This window comes from Tyto alba, unplaced genomic scaffold (assembly GCF_018691265.1).
Source record: "Tyto alba isolate M040663 unplaced genomic scaffold, T.alba_DEE_v4.0 Super-Scaffold_23, whole genome shotgun sequence".
Taxonomy (NCBI): Eukaryota; Metazoa; Chordata; class Aves; order Strigiformes; family Tytonidae; genus Tyto; species Tyto alba.
In genome coordinates, this window is record NW_024881297.1 from 1,079,558 (window position 1) to 1,094,629 (window position 15,072).

The 15,072-nt window shown below is 45.7% G+C and overlaps 1 protein-coding gene across 1 annotated transcript in view; it reads left to right on the plus strand.

Annotated features, from left to right (window-relative positions):
- Positions 1-3,082: 3,082 nt before the first annotated feature.
- FRAS1 (Fraser extracellular matrix complex subunit 1) overlaps positions 3,083-15,072 on the plus strand; it is a 172,862-nt gene continuing 160,872 nt past the window's right edge. The window contains exons 1-2 of the mRNA XM_042796609.1: positions 3,083-3,336; positions 7,569-7,600. Coding sequence (XP_042652543.1) covers positions 3,258-3,336; positions 7,569-7,600 — 111 coding nt within the window. The 5' untranslated portion in view covers positions 3,083-3,257. The remainder of the gene's footprint in view (positions 3,337-7,568; positions 7,601-15,072) is intronic.

Sequence of the window (15,072 nt, forward strand, 5' to 3'; positions counted from 1 at the left end):
GGACTTGTGTTATGGTCTGAAATAGCTTTGTGTGTGGAATGGATTCCCTCAGGGATCACTTATCTTCAGTTGCTCAGGTTGGATCTTTCTTTTCTTAGCTGCTGGCTATTAACACACGCCTGAAGGAGCTGCCTTGGTTGACTTTGAGGTCTCCTGAACCTCCTTCTTAAATCTCTTGGTTTCTTGAAGGGCTTTAGGGCTAGTAGCATGTAGTAATAGAGCCCTGCGCAGAGAGAAATGCATCACAGTAGGAGGGTTGGAGCTGGTGGGCGTAGGTAAGAGCTGGAATATAGAGTATTACCGAGGGGGTGACTGGTAGCAGAGAGACCCTTCTGAATGGGTATGAGTGTATATATGACTAGTAAAAACACACAGAGTGTGAGGAACCATAGCAGGTTTGACCTTCCTAAACCTGATTTAGTTTAAAACAGTTTGAGCCCAGAAAACAGCATCCTTACCAAAGGAGTTGGATGCTGGCGGTATGTTTGTTCTCCTCTCCCAGAAAGCAAAACCTTGTTACTTTATGGCTGTACAGGGTGTCAGCAATTGCAAACTGTGCAGCAGGACCTGTCGGAGGAAAGGTGGAGAAATGACAAAAGCAAGGTGGTTGGCATAGGAGTGATGAGCAGGTGGGTGCTCCTGTGATGGGGAGAAAAGGAAGAGGGAAGGAGAATCAAGCTCCGAACAGCAGAAAGGAAGGTAGGAGAAATAGGGAGGGGGGTCGGCTGCAGCTGAACAAAGGAAACAAATTGTAAAAGCATAGAGAACAGTAGTAGAAAGATGGACAGCAACGTAAATTAGTCGAAAAATGGGCAAGTAAGCATTTTGCTTTGTGGCTTTCATCTGTATGCACATCCTCCTGCTTGGGGGGAAAGGGTGGAGGGAGAAGGAAACAGGCTAGCATGCAACTGAGCACAGCAATGAAAAATATATGTGAAAGGAAAAGACTAATGAATCGGACCTCCCAAGTACAGCTGCAGTTCCTTAATAATCACTTATTTCTCTCTCTTTCTATTTTATACAGTAGGGAAGGACCTTTCTTGCTGCTTTTAACACATTGGTAAGAATCACAATCTTGCTGAGAGCTTGAGCAGGCGCTAAATTTTTGTTGCAACTGTTACGCAGAATGGTGTCAATCAAAAATACCTTATCTTACTAGACAATGCTGTCTCTTGAAGCTTTTCTCCTGAGCTGCCTGAAACACTCAGATGTCAGGCTGTGTTTCTGCATGTCTTCAGGTTATCCAAAACTAAGAGCCAGACTGCTCTGCAGAGGTAATCCGAAAGGAGCCGTGCATTTTGACAATGTGGTTATATGGCAAGAAAATACTGGCAGCATTGTCTTTGGTTGCTTTGCTTTTACCAGTAGTTAACAGAAAGTGAGGACAGGAGGCAGCCAGAAATGTTCTGCTCAGTTGCTGCTCTGTTGAACGTGCACCTGAACCCTGTATGTGCCTGCTCTTAATATTTCCACCTGTTTTGCTTTGCTAGTGTTCCTTTTGAATTTGATCCAAATGTCCTGAATTTCACTTGAGTAACTAGAAGGGAACAAGGGCCTGTGTATTTATCCTTTCATCTTTTCTACCCTATTTGAAAGTAACATGGAATATTTGTTTGCTTAGCGTTTGTGTGTGCAGTGGTGCTTATTTGGTCTCTCTGCTCCTGTTTTTATAAAGTAACTCCTGCTAATAGCTAATGGGTATTAACTTGGTAAAGCACTGAGAAACTCATCATGCAAATTGCTGTTTGAATCTTGGATCGGTGCCATGCCGTACACTTCACTTCTCACATTTGTTGCTGGAATTACGGTACAGTAGTTAATGGCATACAATCATGAAAAAATTTGACCTCTAGCTTGGAGTTCACCGTGGTGGTGTTCATTAGAAAGTGAATCAAAATTGAACAGATCGAATTACCATGAGGAATTACTGTTAAATTTAGCTGGCACAGTTTCATTTAATCAGACAGACTTTGTTTTAAGCAAGCTGGAGGAGGCAACTGTAGCAGTCCAGCCTCGTCCAGCTGACTGACTGCTACATGATAACGGGGATACTGCTATGAAGCAGGTACCTTGAAATTAGCCGAGGAGGTGGGGGGAAGGATTTAATTCATAGGCTGGCAAAATGAGGATTGATTTTTTTTTCTATTTCACTTCAGCTTTAGGCTTTTGCATGTAGCAATTTAATGGCTGTGACTTCAAAACTTGTGGCTGTTTTCTTCATCCTGTGACTTAAAGAAACCCAACTTTCACACTGCAGAAGCACTTGGAAAAGTTGGCTCCGATATCTTCAGTTGAGTGTGCAGTGCTGGAGGTGTGAAATGGTCAGTTTGTAATGACTGGCCGGGAGCTGGGGGCGTGCCGTGGGGACCGGGGGTGTGGGGAGGTGCCTCAAAAAAGCAAATGTTACAATGGGAAGAGTCGAGCTGGGGCTTTGCTGAGTGCTTTGGAAGCTTTTATCCATTTGAGTGCTTGATTTGTGATTTGAGTCTTGCTTTGTAGAGGAAACCTATGAATGGGTGAAAAGCAATGGAACTGAAATTGAGGGAAGAAATGGGAACCTTATTTCAGTGTGGATGTATGTGACAAGAAATCTCCTTCTAGTAAATAGATTGTGACGCGCCCCCCCCCTTTTTTTTTTTTTATTTTTATTCAATCCTGCAAACAAAAGTGAGATGCAAACATAACTACCGAAATTCTTCCCATCCCCTAGAGACGATGACTCCTCCGTTCCAGCTTTGTGACCAGGCTGAACCCCTCGACAGCCCCCGTGGGCCGTGACACGCTCGGTGGGGTCAATGCCTGCCCTCCTTCCCCGCACAGAAACGACTGCTCTGCCTAATCCTGGGACAGGCGCTATTGCCGCAGACAAGACAGGCTGCGGATTGACCGCGGGCTGCTGCTTCGCCAGGTAGCAGACGAGGAGGAGGAGGAAAGGGAGGCTCGGCTCCCCTCGCACCCACCCGCGGGGCTCGGCCGGGGCTGGGCGCTGCCGGTACCGGCGCTCGGCTTCGCCCCCCGAGGCGGGGCCGGGCGGGGCGGAGGGCGGGCGGGTTACGGCGCATTTTCTTGCGGGGCCGCCGCCGCTTTTGTCTGAGGGGAAAGTTTTGGCGGCGGGGGAGCCGAGGCTCTTGCCCCGGCGGCACCTGCCGAGGGGGCGGCGGGGCCACCAACCCCCGCTTCCCTTTCCCCTTTCTCCCCGCCGCGGCGCCTCTCCCTCTGCTCCCCGGCAGCCGGCGGAGGGGCAGCGCGGCGGGGCCATGGGCGCCTGGGCGACGTTGTGCCTCCTCAGCGCGGCGCTGGCCGCCTCCTCCTCCTCCTCCTCCTCCTCCTCCTCAGGTGAGTCGTCGCGCCGAGCCCCGGCCCGCGGGCGGCTGGTGCCTTGAGGAGAAGCTGAGCTCCCTCGCTGAGGGGAAGCCGCCCCCGCCTCCTCCCTCTCCGCGGGGATGTGGGGGGGGGGGGGGGAAATCCCCTCCCTTCTCCCTCTCCGTGGCCCGGGCGGTGGTCTGCTTCCCGCCCCCCCGCCATTTTAGCGGCCTCTCCACCGGCGGGGCGGGGGGGGGGGGGGAGCCGGGGTGAACCCCTCCCGCGTTTGCTCCGCGGCTCTTCCCGCGCGGCGGCGGCGGCGGTGGGATGGGGGGGTGCCCGCAAGCGGCTGAGGGCTGGCGGGCGTGAAGTGCCGGGGGTGGAGGGGGGTGTCCCCTCTTCGGGCGCACGGGGCGAGGGGAGAGGCGGGAGGGCGGCCCGCCCGGGCTGAGGGGCTTCCCCTCAGGCTCGGCACCTTCTCCTGAGGGCGAGGAGGCGGCCCGGGACAGCAGTAAACCGCCTGCCAAGCTGTGAGTGGGGTTAGCCAGAAAGGTTTGGGGGGGGGGGGGGGGGGTTGAGTTGTCCAAACACACAGAAACCACCCGAGTGCCCGTGCAGGATGTGAGCTGAGCTGGATCGGTTAGCGGCAGGGCTTGGGGCATCGAGTTGTCCTGGTACACTTCCCACGGGTGTTCGTGGCGGTGGCGAGGGCTAAGCCACTCACCCACGGGACTCTCTGAGAGCTTGAGCAGTGGTGATAGGAACTGTGGAAAGTAGGTAGTGGTCACCCACCTTTCCTTGGTTTAGGAGGAGAGGGCAGAGTTCAGCTCGGGGCGTGTGGATGTAGCAGTAAGTGCTCTAAGAGTGCCTTCGCAAGCATCGAGCGTTGGTGTCTTCTGTCATTAAAAAAGTGTTGTGGAGAGGCTTGTAGAAAGTGCAAGGTTATGATTTTACAATGCTGTCGTCAGGCAGTAGAGTTACTGATGCTTTAAGTTTGGGAGTGCAGTGTGGCCGCATTTGTGCGCTTAAGTTGTTCCCCAGCTTTTCCTTTGACAATGTGACTGTAGGTGGTTGGTTTCCGAAGTGTCAGACTCTCCAAATACTGCTCCCACCATAATGCTGTGCTGCCCATTTGATACAGCTGTCTTACTGAATAACAGTAGTTAAAAATCACTCTGTGTGTGAGAGATGAGAAACAGATAGATATGAATTTGCAGTATTAACTTGTTGGGCAGTATCTGAGAGACTTAACTTTTGCAAAAAAAAAAAAAACCAAACCACCAAAACCAACCAAACCCAAACCAGAAAGCTACCCTACCAACCACCTGCATCCAAGATGCCCAACACAAAAAGACCAAGGCAAAAAGTTTGGTGAATTCTTCCCAAGTGTCTTCAGCATGTGAAAAGCAATGTGCTCATTTGAGGAAACCCTTTCAAGTGAGCTTTGAAAGCAGTTCTTAATTGTGCTGGTGACTTGGAGTTGCACGCAAAGCCGGTGTGCTACGAGGAGCAATGTTGCTTAATGCGCACAGTGCAATGTCTTGGTCTCACTCATGATTTGGAATAAAAAAATAGCCGAAAAGTGTTTGTAACTAAGGATTTTCAAAGTCCCTTAAAGATGGGTTATACCCTGGTGTCTCCCTTGGTAACTTGTGAGGGAGTGAAACACGCCTTTGCTTTAATGGAAGGGAAGAATTGGACTTTCTGTGTTTGCTTTCTAGTCCCACATGGGCTGGGGTGAGCCTGTGTCTACAGAGAGCCGTGGAGGGAGTAGGCTGTAGAGCTGAGGGAGAAATTTTGGAAGGTCTGTCTCTTCCCGCTGTTGCCTGCCTGGGCTATTTGAGGCAGCTGCTCTCTCCCCTCTGCCTTGGTCCTTACTCTGTGCTCTGGCCCCGCAGGTGATGAGCTCTTTGGCACATGGCTGCTCTTTCACCATGTGTTTATAGTGCCTGGCACAAAGGGCCCTAGATGTAATTACAGCCTCTTGAAGCGAAAGTAGGAAATGCTGGGGTTTTTGTTGCTGTTTTTGAGAGTTTTCCCCTGTCTCTTTAAGGTTTTCAAATCCTTGGTGGGGGCTCTGATACCATGTTTCACATTTTAAGGTGTCCAACCATTGTTTGTTTGTTACACTAGTACTTTTAAGGAACTATAACTGTTAGTGAGTGAGAAAGGGTAGCTAGCCCTTTTTTAGGAGTAAACCAGTTGAGTTGTGCTGATCTTAACTAACTGGTATCAAGTGTGTTTTTTTTTTTTTTTTTCCCCACATGCCTTCCAGCAGTATGTGACCTTGTGTTTTACACTGAGTTTTGAGGTGCAGCTGGATGATGAACCTTGAAATTATCCTCTCTTTCCAAAAGAGTACAGGGGAGGAGAGAGATGTGTGGTGCAGGAAGATAATTGTGATTTGAAAAGCAATGCAGTAACATGAAGCCAAGATATGGTCAAATGTTTGTTTTCCTTTTTCTGTGAACACAAATTGCTAGGAAAATCAAGTAAATAAATGAATAGGTAATTGCTGAGAGTTTTAGTGGCATTCAGGTAACTTGGCACCGCTGTGAACGTGCAGAATTCACTTGTCAAATGTGAAGTGGTTAACTGTATGGTATATGGGCGACCACATGGATCTGAGAGTGAAACCCAGTGTTTCAGCACGTTACTCCTCTGTGGTGCTCAGTCTGTGCACGTGATGGGTAGGGCTCGATTTGTTTACTGTCAATATGAGTAGAAAGGTATCTGCTGAATTTGAGAGAAACATGATTGGGTTCTTGTGGCTCATCTTCTTGGCAAGGGCAAATGATTTCTGATGGTGCCTCTGCAGCCTCTTGTAGCTGAGCTGAAGAGCGGCTCCGAGGATGCGCTTTTTGATTCAAAGTGGTGTAGCTCCAAGGTTTTCTGAACAAATTTGTCTAATCTGCATTTTATGGGAAACACCACACTTCGATGAGGAAATTCTTAGTTCTCTGGGTGGTCCCTTGGGGCAGCTTACCTGTGTTCTCTTTTCTTTTCATCTTTCAGTTTCTTGGGTTGCTTTTGATCTCACACTCTTGTCACGTTTTCAGTAGACAGTTATGTGTAGTTGTTAGAGAACAGCTGTTTCCCAGAAAAATCAATGAAAGAACTGTCATTCAACTTATTCATGGTTTTATTTTCTAACCTCTGATTTGATTTATTGAAGCAGAATACATAAAGTATGCTTGAATGGGTGTATATCTCTTACTTGCTTGGGGAGCCTTTCCCTCAGCCGGCAGTGTCAGTGGTGAGGACGAGGAAGGCTGAAGCAGGAGGAGACCTGTGAGGTGAAACGTGGCCCATTGCCCATGGAGGAATGATTTAGGAGCAGGAATTCACGCTGGCTCGTCTCGCTGTGATTGTATATATTCACATGCTTATTTGTTTCTCCTGTAAATGGTAAAAGGATTTATAGGAGCACAGAGAAGAGACTGCTTTTTAACATGCAATTTAAAGGCCGTGTAACCTTGCATTTTTAAGGGCCATGTTTTGCCCTTGAACAGTGTGGCTTCCTTTTATTTCGGTGAGAGCTTGGGCAATTATTCAAAGTTACAATGCTGAGCTTCATCTTACCGTGTGTATTGTGAAAACTCCCATCTTATCCGAGGCAGCCTTTGTGACAGTGAGGGGGGAGAACGTATGCCCCTCGCACGAGTTGCGCCAAATGTCTGAATTTGTCACCTACCGGAGAGAGTGTGAGGTGACGGTGGGAAGGGGTTTTATGATGCTAGCCCTGTTCAAAAGTGGGTGATTCCTGGTGGTGGTTCGGTCGGGCCCTTGTGGGGTTTGTGTCGGCTCCTGTTTTACTGCCGTGCATCCTCCCGCTTTCTTTGACTGTTGTCTGTGTCCTTGACTTCTGCCCGAGACTAGACAACTTCTTGCAATTCTAACGCTGCGATGCTTCAGCAGGGGGCTGGCGAGGTGCCGCAGAGGCATGTGCTAACCCCTTCTTGAAGATCAGCTGCTTAATTTTGGCAGGCTCTCCTTTTGTTTCTGTCTTGTTAGTGCCACTCTCCAAGTTTTTGAGTCCGTCTTGGCCAGAGTCCCTGACACTGCAGCCTGAAGCTTACCCAGAGGTTGCCCTGCTGCACTGAAACTGCATTTGTTTTGTTGCTGGCAGGTGCATGGCCAGAGGTGGCTGCTCAGTGTTGCTAGTGCTGTTGTATAGCAGGTTCACTGGAGCGTGTGCTGGTGTTACTCACTTCTAATCTGTTGTGTTTTTTTGTTTTTTTTTTTTTTTTCTTTCTGTCCCACAGGTGCCTGTGTCTATGAAGGCTTGTTGTTCGAGGTAGGTAAGCTTGAATGTGTTCTGCTGGGGAAGTGTTTGAGCAGGTATCATTGACCTTGCCTCTAGTTCCCGGTTTTTGTCACCCCTGCAACTGGGATGGCTGATCTTGCAGCAGGTCACAGAGCGGTGAGCCTTCAGCCTGCTGGAAAACAGCAGCAAAGTAGATAAATAAAATTTCTAACCTCAGAGAGATTAGAAGTTCTCTCTGGGCCTTTGAACCCAACCACCTTCCTCCCCAGTACTGCTCTGTGTGCCTCTAACTGGGGCTCTTTTGTCCAGTGGGTGACACGATGTGAGAGATTTCAAGGTTCTTTGAAGCTGTGTGAATCAAAAATGTGTGGTCCTAGGCAGGATGGAGATTATGTTTTGTAAAATGTCACTGTAATGCCAGGGTATGTTCTATGTTTTGGGTTTTTTTCCTCCCCCCCTGAATTAATAAGTTATCAATGACAACAATTTCACACCTTGTCCTCTCGGCTGATTATGGTGAGTACTGTGTACCTTAACTTGTCTTTATAAAGCCGAAGTGTTTTCTTTTATTGTCTTCCTCTTTGCATGTACATAATCCATGAATAACTTTGCACAAGAATCACTGTTTTGAACAATTTATAAACAGTGTTTTGCTTGCAACATGTGTCTGCCTTGCTTGGGTACTCTGGGCTAAAAGGGAACAGCTGAGCAACCTTACATTTCTGGAGTGCTTCTGTACCTGCCTCCCATCCCACTGCAGACTTGCTCAGGGATTTGTTACCGTGGGCTGAGAGGCAGCACGCAGCAGCTGCTGGGGAAAGCCTGTGGTTTTATTTCCAGCAAAGCCGATGCGTGCTCTGGGTCTGGGACACGTGAACACTGGATGTCTTGGAAATACCGGGTGGCAGCTGGTTCCTTTGGCCTCTCAGCGTGGGCTCAGGGTCTTGGAAGTTTTTCTGCTCCAAGAAAGGGAATGTAGGGGGGAATTGCTGGAGGCGAATTGTTTTCAATGGGTGGCTCGGGAGGAAGCTGAAGCAGGCTAAATGTGTTTGCCCTTCTTAATAATGCACTGTGGAGCATCAGTGTCTTAGCAGCCATTGGAAAGCTTGTCTAGATTCCAGCTTCAGTGAACTGTATGGCAGGTCACTGTGTGCCGAGCGTTGTGGCTCAGCAAGGGCAGTATCAGAGCTGAAGGGTTAGCAAGTGAGAGGTTTCATCTGTCACTGATTACTACTGGCATGTCAGTCACAGATATTTCTTTTTTGTCTTTTGTTTTATTGTTTCACTGTTCTGATTTTTTTTTTTTTCCCCCCTCTGCTCTTTCTTTCACTGCTTCTGTGTGTTTGAAATGCTTGTGTGAGTCTTGATTATATCGTGCCATAGCATTTGTACATAAAGACTGGAATAGTTGTTAGATGCTTCCTGTTTAAAGAACTTCCTCCCAGTATCCTTGATTTTGTCTTTATCTCTGTGTTTAGTATGATTATTGTGTTTTTTATTAATAAACAACTTCTTTGGCTATAGTAGTTTTCTTTAGCTGTGCAAGAGGATTGCTCTGCAGTGAAACTTCGAGCAGATGCAAAACTGATGCAGATATACAGCTGGCATTTATATTCAAGTAAAACGTGAACAACTCAAGCTTGTCTGTATTGGAGCAAGGACCTATCCTCCCTCTATCCTGTCTGAAGAGGTCCTTGCTTTCCTGTCTGAGTGATGTTTGCTGTGGGAACAGGCCTTTGCTTGCTATTCCATGAGTATTTAGGTATTTCTCCCATCTTGTATGGACTAATCTAACAACTTTTGATTACTCTTTGGAATTGAATATAGATCAAAGGACAGGATCTGTGGCTTCAGCTAGCAGTCGCGGAACAGGTACTAAATCCACATCATTTCTGACTCGGATGGGGAAAATATCACATGCAGTGCACCAAACCTATGGGCTAGTTGCATCTTCCTCTGTAATGCTGCTTCACAGGTTTCTCTATGTGACTGTTTTCCCTGAGAAAGTGGGAACTGCCCAAGGAATGATGGAAATTACAGTTGGAAAAGAACCCTTAGCACTTGTTTCATTCTTTGGTTTGTGCCATGCCCAGCAGCAGTGTTGGAGTTGGCTTGGTTAAACGTGGTAGAAATAAAACACTAGAGGTAGCGTATGAGTGCTTTCAAGGCAGCTAGTACTCGTGGGTTGGTGACACATAGCTATGATAGAGCTGCAGAGCTTGTGTTATCTTTGCAGAAGGCCCCTGTCTCAGAAAGGTCACTTCTCAAGTGGAGGATGACAAGAGCAATCTTGCCATTGCCATTGGTTCAGTTCTTGCAGTTTCCTTAGCTTCAGAACGACCACTGTATTCAAAAAATCTCAAGACCCGTATATGAGACACTTGCTGTTTGTTAAACTTAGTGCTTGTAAAGCATTGAGGTAACTGTCTGACAAATGAAGATTGGGAGATACTGCCTCATGGCTTTGCTGGTACAATTGTGTTAATTGGAGCTGGGGAGAAAGGTCTTTCTGAATCACAGGGTTGGGATTCTGCCAGGTGCAAGTTGAAATGTCATATGTGTTATACTGTCATAATGAATGCCTATTTTTTTTTTTTCTACTTTATCCCAGATCATGAGGAAAGTAAAAGCCTATTCTGTCTGTAATCTGTGTCTCTGTGTTGCTGTTTAATCTGTTTGGTAAAAATGGTGAGAGCTGTGTTCACCGGCCTTTTTGTCAGGGCGGGGGGGTATTGTGTGGTGTGCTCAGGGTGGTGGTAGAGGGCAGTTCTGCTGGCACTTGCAGCTGGCCTTGCTGGGAGCTCCGTGGGGGTCACCTAACAGAAACATTTCAGGGGTATGTGTTGAGCTGGTGGGTGTGTAATCTGCCACATGTAATCTTTTACAAATAGACACGCTTGTGCTAACACGGACAAAATAATCTATGGAATGGGACAGAAATGACATTCCTGTGACAAGTTCAGTCCCTTCCAGTTGGGTTTGTGTAGCTGTTTGGTAGCATGAATGAAGCCTTCTTTACTAGAGCCAAGAACAACTTTAGTTTGTTCCCCACACCATTACCTGGCCTTCAAGTGTGGTTGGTCTTGGACTTGAGCTTTTCATGTTGCTGTTATTTTAATGACTTGTTCCTTTTAAGTCTGTAGACAAGGAGAGAGGCAAGAAGATGGGCAGGGGAAACAGCGAAACTGATGGACAATTATTTCTTCAGAAGATACTGAAGCCTCTTGTGTGTGCAGCAGCTGCAAAAAGAGCCTTAATACCTTGATGATAGTACCAAGAGGAGGAAGCTGGTGGTAACATCAAACAGCCCTAGGTTTTATAAGTGAAGGTGATGAGTAGTGGTGTTATCAGCTAAGCAAAAACATGAGCATGGCTTCAAGCTGTGGCTGGAAAAAATTGGACTCCGGAGGTGACACGGCGAAGGGATTTAATTTGGATATTTTTCTAGCAGTCTTTCCCTTAGCACTGTGCCAGATCAGTACATAATCGATTTGCCTCGTGTGGCCGAGTTGGATGTCAGTGATGGGAGTAGACCCGAGTGACTCAGTCCGTACCTGAGGTGCTCTCTGGGCTGGCCTGTGAGTTGGGCTGTGCTCAGAAGAGCCGGTGTGTAAGGGGAGGCCGTGTCCCGGCCGGGGCACAGGCCTGCTCACAGCTTTTGCAGCAGAGCTGAAGGGAAGCTGAGCTGGGCTGGGCAGTGTTGGAGCTCTGGCTTGAGCTCCCCTTGCTGGTCTTTACAGCTGACAGCAGAATCGTGGGTTAAACTGAGTTTTACGAGTTTGGGGCCCTGACATAAAGGAGCGGGAATGGATGTGACAGGAGAATTTGGCTGTGGGATCCCTCACTAGTGGTGCTGCGATATGCCCAGAGGGGAGCGGAGAAGACCGGGGGAATAATTTTAGCATTTGAATATGGCTTTGGAAAATTGCAGGTAAAAGAACATGTCTGGTGAAGAAATCCCAGTGACAAGACAGAAGTGCAAGGTAAGGCTGTCATCTCTGTAGAATCTGTTGGGAAGGAGGATTGTGCCTTCGGGGTGTGTTTGCTTACAAGCCATTTACTCACTGGAAAGAAAGCTTTTCTGAATGACAAGAAGGCCAAACGCTGCCACCTCACCTGATGGCTCCCCTCTTGAGTGCAGCATCACAGTATGCCTGTGGCACTCAGAGAGCTGTTAACAACCTCCAAGAGAAATCCTTAGAAACTTTTTTGTGTTTTAAACTATGGTTAGAAACACTGTTTGCTTTCAGTGTGTCCCGGTGTTTGGGGTTTTTCTGAATGTTTCCCGTGCAAGTAGTTGTAGGTGAGTTTGTTACTGGATTATTGTAGGAGTGCTACTTGCTGCAAGTCTTGCTTTATGGCATTTGATGGTCTTGCTTGCTTCTGCTGCAAACCCAAACTCTCAAGTCACTTGAAATTTCCTTGGTGCATAAATTGAACATTTAAGCATAGTGAATGTAAGCACTGCGGAGTTGCTTGAATTGTTAACACTGCAAAAGTTCTGCATCTTGCTTGACCGATTCAGCAGCTGGTATATCAAGGGTCAGCTTGTGTTCATGTTTTTCCTCTGTGTTTGATTTCCAGCTGTGCTGAGGACGTTTGTGTTCCCCTGTTTGTCTTCACCTTTGAGGGAGTTTTCAGATCCGCACAGCCACTTCCTTTACTTGGCAAAGAAGAAAATATCCCTTTTTTTTTTTTTCCTCTTTTTTTTCTCTTAGCTGGAGGGTTGTGTAGGTGGGGATGAGGAGACATGCATGCCACAATAAATGTAAATGTGTGTGGGAGGTATTGATCTAGTGCTCGTCTGCCTCTTTCTGCCAGCTGGCTTGTGCCAAGAAGTTTTCAGCCCTGGGAGAAGGGAAGCACAGGGCTGTGAATTAAGGCAGGAGTTGGTTTAAATGAAGAGTGTGACTTGATAAATGACACTTCATGTCTGGTAGCCTCTGCAGTAAGGAAGGACAAGTCCAGCTGAGCAGTCTCCAGTAAATTTTTATTTTGTCTGTGTTAGAACACAGATATCTGTTGAAACAGCTGCTGGTAATGCATGTAAGGATAAATTTCTGGACTGGCAGATTCCTTTGGAAGTTTCATGAGACACATATATATGGGGCTTTTTTTTAATATTATAAAGCACCAAACAAACCAAGCAGCTTTTCTTGAAAGGAAATGTTTTTAATCCTGGAGTCTGAATGAAAATTATGAATAGAATAAAAAGCCTTAATTTAGTCCACAGTAAATGGTACTGTGCTGGTGCTTCTACTAAAAATTTAACTTTTCTTTTTCCTTTTGAAACTGCCTGGAAAAGGATTCAAGTTAATTGAAATGCTTAGTTGACTTGAACGTCTTAAAAGAAGAGACTTTGGGTTTAGCAGTCAGTCAAAAGAGCAACATGACTTTTGCAGAAGAGGTTAAAAAATAATTGTAGCTCTTCAGGTAGTTCAGCTTTTCATCTTTTTAATTCTGATCTGCAGTCAGTCATGGTAGAGGACCCAAAATAATAATAAAAAAATTTGCGTGCTGACAGATACCTATTGTATAAACACAACTTCCATCAGCTCTATTATAAATCAGATCATCAACTTAATGTATGCATTAACATAATTTTTTTTATAAACACTTGCAAGGAGCTGGACTTACAGGGGAGGAACACCAGCAAAAGATAAGGAGGTAAAATGGTGGAGGCGTGGAGCTGTGCTATGCTGGAGGTAGGGGCTTGCTCAGCTTCACAGATGTTTTGTACATAATTACATTTGGCTTATTTAGCTCACTTCAGTGGCAAGTGTAATCAGAGTGGAGAAAAAAATTACTAGTTTCATGTTCTGTGTCTGAAGAAAAAAGTGCATGAAAATGTTGATGCTAAAAGTTTAAAGTTTGTGACAATAAAACAGTTTGAAGTATCTGACATAACTGCATATAACACATTCTTTTTCAAGAAGAAGTATCCCTTTAAATCTTGTACTAAACGTGATTACATTTTGTTGTCAAAAGTTTCCAGAAAGCCTGATTTTAGGCTTTTAAAACCAGATTTCTGTGTCCGTCTGTAGTTTATGCTGAGTCAGAAATGAGAAGGGAAATATAATAAATAGGATTTTTTTTTTTTTTTAATTTTATATCTCCCACTCTAGCTTCTATTCCAAATAAATGTAGTGGCTATTTAAAATAAATGTTAGCAGGTGCAGAGCACTTCTGGTTAGCGAGTGTTTCAAATTGGCAATGGAAAATGAGCTTCACTTGAACTTCTTAAGAAGGATAAAAAGTTTCTACTGAAAAATGAGATCAGAATTGAAAATTTCAGTTGAAGGCTTTGCTTGCTAACTTTCACAAAGGTCAAAATGTTTTTATTTTTTTTAAATAATATGATTTAGATGCCACTACTTAGCCTGTGGGTACGTCCTCAGCTCCACCAGGGAACAAAGCTATAAATTTTTGTTTATAACATGCATATAACACTTGGTAGCTATAAAGCCTGGTTTACAGCAGCATGAATCTCCCTTCTGTATAATGTTCAGATGAGCATTTTACAGAACACTCAGATATTATCCAGTTTGCTGGGGGGGATCCTCTTCGAGCAGCCTGCAGTCTGCACTCTTGATTTGTTCGTCTGTAGTCTCCCACATGGACGTGAGTAGTAGGGAGGTGATGAGTTATTTGTGTCGGGGGCTCGCAAGAGCGAGGTCCCTTTTCCCTGCTGTCACAGGGTGGATGTATTTTAGAGACATGAGTTGACTAATATCCTATATATGATGATTTTTATTTATTGTACAGACATAGGTAGATGCTGTGGCTCTCCCAGGACTTCACAGAGTAGCGATGGAAGGACTGGGGGCGTTTGGTGCAGCGGGGGCCTGATTCTGCAGTGCTGTTCTGCAGTCTTTTAAGCCTGTTTAGAGCAAGTGCACAACACTGAATAATTGTTCTATGCGGTGTGAAGGGCTTAATATCCAACTTAACATCGCTTTCTGGGGCTATGAATGGAGGTGCAAGGTGATGGAAAACAGGCCTCTCAATTTACATGAATGGCATGCAGTTAAGGTTTATTGATATAATAATGAGATGCTTCTCATGTAGGAAATGCCTTCCGCTTGTGAGTTTCAGAAAGCTGTGATCAACTGAAGATCAAAAATAATGACAAAAGTGTTTTTTGAATAAAGCATGTGCTGCATGCATGTTCCTTCTTTGTGTTCCTTGAAAATAACAGTAGAATACAGAGGAATGGGGATAGTTTCTTTATGTCATGGTACCAAGTAAAAGAAGCTTAGGTGTAAGATGAAGATTATTTTCCCCAGGATGTAGTGAATTCCCGTCTCTTGATCAGTAAAAGTGTTTGTTTGTTTGTTTGTTTGTTTTGTTTTGTGGGTTTTTTGTTTGTTTTTTTTGTGGACGGAGGCACACATTTTAATACATAATAGTTCTTTTGTATTTTTATGATTCTCATACAGCAGACTTCTAAATGTAATTTTTTAATCTGAGGAAATGAACTCTCATTTTATAAGGAAAAACAA